This window comes from Emiliania huxleyi (genome assembly GCF_000372725.1).
Source record: "Emiliania huxleyi CCMP1516 chromosome Unknown EMIHUscaffold_1310, whole genome shotgun sequence".
NCBI lineage: Eukaryota > Haptophyta > Isochrysidales > Noelaerhabdaceae > Emiliania > Emiliania huxleyi.
Genome location: NW_005201276.1, coordinates 3,261 through 7,491, shown reverse-complemented (window position 1 = coordinate 7,491; position 4,231 = coordinate 3,261). Strand labels below are relative to the sequence as shown.

Below are 4,231 nucleotides of genomic sequence, written 5' to 3'. Positions count from 1 at the left end.
AGAGCTGCAGAGCGATGGCGAGCAGCCTCCCGGCACGGCCCGCCGAAGCGTCGGCCGCCGCCTGCTCGACCGACTGGTCGACGTGCCAGCCAAAATGGTCGGCAGGCGAAACGTATGTGGACACGATCGGCGCCTCGAGGCCGTCGCTCTCCGCGCGGGAGAGTCTCCACAAGCTGCGATCGGCGGTGAGCGCCAGCGAGAGCAGGCGCTGCTTCGCCCAGGCCGGAAGCTCGAGAGCGCCGCTCGGTCCATCCGACCGGAAGCCGTCTCCCACGACATACGTTCGCGAGACCCACGGCGCGTCGGAGTTCGGATTTGAGCGGACGTCGGCGGTGGCGTTTGCGGCGGCGGAGCGCGAGGCCTCTCGCAGCTCGGCGCACTCGGAAGGCGTAAATGCGCCGAGAAACGAGGCGCTGAGGCCGGCGGCGCCGGCGACGAAGTTGTTGGCGACGCAGGTTTCGGCGGCGCCAGTGATACTGGTGCTGATGAGGATAAAGAGTAGCCGGAACATGGCCGACGGCCTTTCGTTACGGAGAAAAAAGAAATTTAAGAGGGGCGCCCTGGCACAACACTGTCATGGTCCTCATCTGTCTAGCGTCCACCCATACCGCGTTGGTGTCCAGTCCGAGCCTGGCTGTTCTTCACCTTTCTACCTACCTACCTATGGTCCTACTCTCTGAATACGTATTCCACGTATTCCAATCGACCCCTCCTAGGGCTGTATTCTACCCGTATTGGCAGTATTCCGCCCGTATTCCACACGTATTCCAGAATACGTATTCCAAACGAGGCCCAAAAAGCGACGTATTCCGTCCGTAAAATTTTCTTCGCTCCGCGAATTCAGAGAGTAGGGTCATGGTGAACCAATCTCGATGTATCTCCAGTCGTAGCGGTGGAACTTTAAACGGCTCGGTCAATTATTTAGCCATATATGAGAGGATCACGCCACAGTGTCGTTTGAGTCGACAGTAACTCTCCCACAGCCCACGTAACTCCGTCTAGCGTCTTTTTCAGGCACCCGGAGCCCTCCGCGGCCGCTTCTACGCCGGCGAACGCACCATCAAGCTGCTGTACGGCCCCGGCATTGCCTCCCCTGGCTTAGCTCTCAATCAGTATATTGTGCACATGGTCAGTCTCTACAATATACTCACTGACACTGAACCTCCCAGACGCCAGAGCTCGTCCCGGTCCGTCACGGCCATCCTTGTCCTCCGGCGGGCCCCCGGCCGCGGCGCGATGCGGCGGCGTCACAAATCCGAACGCAGAGCACCGGGACGCGGTCGGGCGATCTGAGGCCCAGGTAGGCGAATGCATTGCCCATCCAGGGCTATCACCTGGACCATCAACAGGCACCTGCGGCGCCGTGCTCAGGAGCTGCTGTTCACTCGCTCGAACTGTGTGCCTGAAAGGGTTAAAAATGGCGCACACACCAGAGAGTTTTCTTCCTTTTCTTTCTTTCTTTTACACTAGGCACGTGGCGCGCACTACGGGAAAAGAATTGTAGCGCGAAAGACAGAAAAAGAATTCTTAAGATACAAGCCTCTCTCACAGCACACTGGCACGACAAGGGCGCAGACTGGCGCGGACTGGCACACACACAGGCTCACCACCGGAGCCGCCTAAGCGACTCCGTTAAGAACGGCAATGCACTCCGCACAGAAAAAGAACCCCCCTGCCGTGTGCCGAACTCTAACCCGGGGAACCCAAGAAGTTCGTCGGCTGCACCACACTCCTCTGCTTAAAAAGCAAAACTCGCTCCCTCTCAAATGAAAATTTAATCCCCTCCCTCTCGACAAACAGCCACGAGCTGCGTGTGTTGCCGAGAGATGCGGACAGAGAGGCGGCGCGTCTCTCATTCGTCTTTTACCCGGCCGACTCGCCGTCAGGCTCCGCGTCAGTAGGCTCCTCCGGCTCCACAACGGGGGTGAGAGCAAAGGAGTAGGATAGGCTCGCGCCGCTCTCGACTGGCACTAGCACTATGTCCGACACCTCACCGGAATCTGCGTCGGGCAGGCTGATTGACGCGGTTGCAAGCGGCTGATCGTGCTCCGTCGAACAAAGCTGAACCACCAAGGTCGGCGGAGCATCCCTGCCCGCGGGGAGGCGAAGCTTGAGCGCCTCCTCAAACGCCATCTCCTCCCCTGCACCGACTGCCTCGGTCTGAACGGTCTGTGCATCGTCTTCGGGTTGCGGCGCAGACAGTTGGATACGAAGAAAGCGCTCGCTTTCGCCCGCTGCCGGTTCCTCCCCTTCCGTCCTCGGCTGAGCTATTCGCACGTTGGTGATGGCGAGGTCCGCCGCGGGGATTTTAGCCAAGAGTAGGTCCAACTGGCTGGAGTAGGCGGCCACGTCCTCCTTGAGGCGCGCATTTTCTGCGAGAAGCTCTCCGACGTCCTCCTTTGCCTCGTCCGTCAGTGTGAGTTCAGCATCAAAGAGGTCGCGCTGCGAGGGGGGGGGGGGGTCGCTTTCCTGGCGGGGGACGTGGCTAGGAGCGGGGCTGCAATGTCAGGCGTACCAGCAGCTTCACCGGATCCTCGGGCCGCGCCTCACTCTCAGCCAGGCCCACCAAGATGCGCACAATCTCCTGGGCGGCCTGTGAGCGGACGAGGTAGCCGCGAAACTCCGGCTCGCCTAGCTCGTCGAGCTCGCCGGTGAGGTTCTCCAGTGGCAGCGCCGCGACCTCGGCCGCCATTGTACGTAACCGAAAACGGATCAGAAGAGAAACACCCCCAAACGGGACACGCTGTGGTTCAGACGATCGCCACCTCCGGGCCGCTCTGGCGCCGCCTCCACCGCCTCCCCGCCTGGCCGCAATACCTTGCGGCATTTAATAATCACCGCCGAGCTGCTCAAAATCCTTCGAGCCTGTGTAAACAACTCTCTCTCTCAAGCAGACAGGCTCGACACAGGTGCGGACTGGCGCGTGCTAGCACTATCACATAAACTAAAAGGATCTGACTGGGTGGGTGGGACTGGTGCTGGTGCTGGTGTGCCGGTACGCACTCACTGGCACCTGCCGACTGGCACTAGCGGTGAACCTTCTTTTGTACTAGGCTAGGATTGATTGAGAGCCAGCCTCGCTCTCAATCCTAGAAGTCGAAGGATTGTGAGCAGCACTCCTCGCAATCGTAGCATCTCTGTGCGATTGTGAGCGCCTACGCTCGCAACATCTTCTAGGACTAAGAGCAGCTCCGCTCCCAAGAAAGATGACTGGTGACGCCTACGCACTGACTTCAGTGCGCGCCAGACAGAGAGACAGTCAGTCCTGTGTGCAGCCTGTGTGTGCGCCTGGTGTTTGTTCTGCGAGGCTTCAACATTCTTTCTTTTGAGAGCGCCTTCTTTCAAGAGGTCGCCCGGCGGAGATAAGGGGAACAAAGGATGCAAAAGCGTACTCAAAAACAGCTGCCCTCATCAGCCGTGACAGAATATCCGTCGGCCATCGCTTTACCAGGGGAAACAAGGCTGCAAAAGCGTACTCAAAAATGAGCCCCGGCGGAGATCCACGCATATATGGTTCGGCCGTGATATGCAATCCGCCGTCGGCCTTAGCCCTAAGCCCTAAAGCCCTCGGCCTTTCCAGGTGGTCGCCGCCATAGCTTTCCCAGGAGCGCTCGCGCTCCCCGAATACTCACGCCCGCCACCCCCTCGCCGCAGCGCTCGTCCTCACGTCTTCTGCTCGCAATGCTGTACTCGCTCCCAGCGCTCCTCCTCGCGTTTGCGTCGCAACCCGAGCCGTGCCCCGAGCCGATCGTCTGCCCAACGTGCCCTGTGCTCCCCGAGGAAGCGACGTGCGCGCGGATCGCCCCACACTCCCGCCAATCCACGTCGCCGTCACCACCTTCCTGACGCCGTGCATCCTCCTCCTGACACCTCATCCAGGTGCCAGGCTGGCGACGGGCGCCGCCGCCTCGCCCTCGCGTCTACCAACGAGTACCTGACGGCGCCGAGGGACCACGTCTTCACGCCCGAGCACATGTCGAACCCAAGCGCATACGAGCCGGCGCGCCAGACGTGCGCGATGGTCAAGGCGCCGCCTCACCCCACCGCCGCCTCACCCCACCGCCGCCCTCGCCGCCGCCGCCCTCGCGACCCCCGCCCAGCCCGCCTCCGCGGAGCCCGCCGCCGCCCTCGCCGCCACGCCCAACGCTTTACCACTCAGCCCGCCGCCGTCGAGCCCACCACCGCCCTCGCCGCGCAGACGGGCTACGACATGCACTGCTGCAACGCCTCG

At 61.4% G+C, this 4,231-nt stretch overlaps 1 protein-coding gene across 1 annotated transcript; it reads right to left on the bottom strand.

The window, feature by feature from the left end:
- Positions 1-1,863: 1,863 nt before the first annotated feature.
- Positions 1,864-2,692, bottom strand: EMIHUDRAFT_252334 (hypothetical protein; the record flags this gene model as incomplete). Its single annotated transcript, XM_005788836.1, has 2 exons — positions 1,864-2,442; positions 2,516-2,692. The coding sequence occupies 2 exons, from the start codon at positions 2,690-2,692 to the stop codon at positions 1,864-1,866; spliced, it is 756 nt and encodes a 251-aa protein (XP_005788893.1).
- Between the last annotated feature and the right edge of the window lie 1,539 nt (positions 2,693-4,231).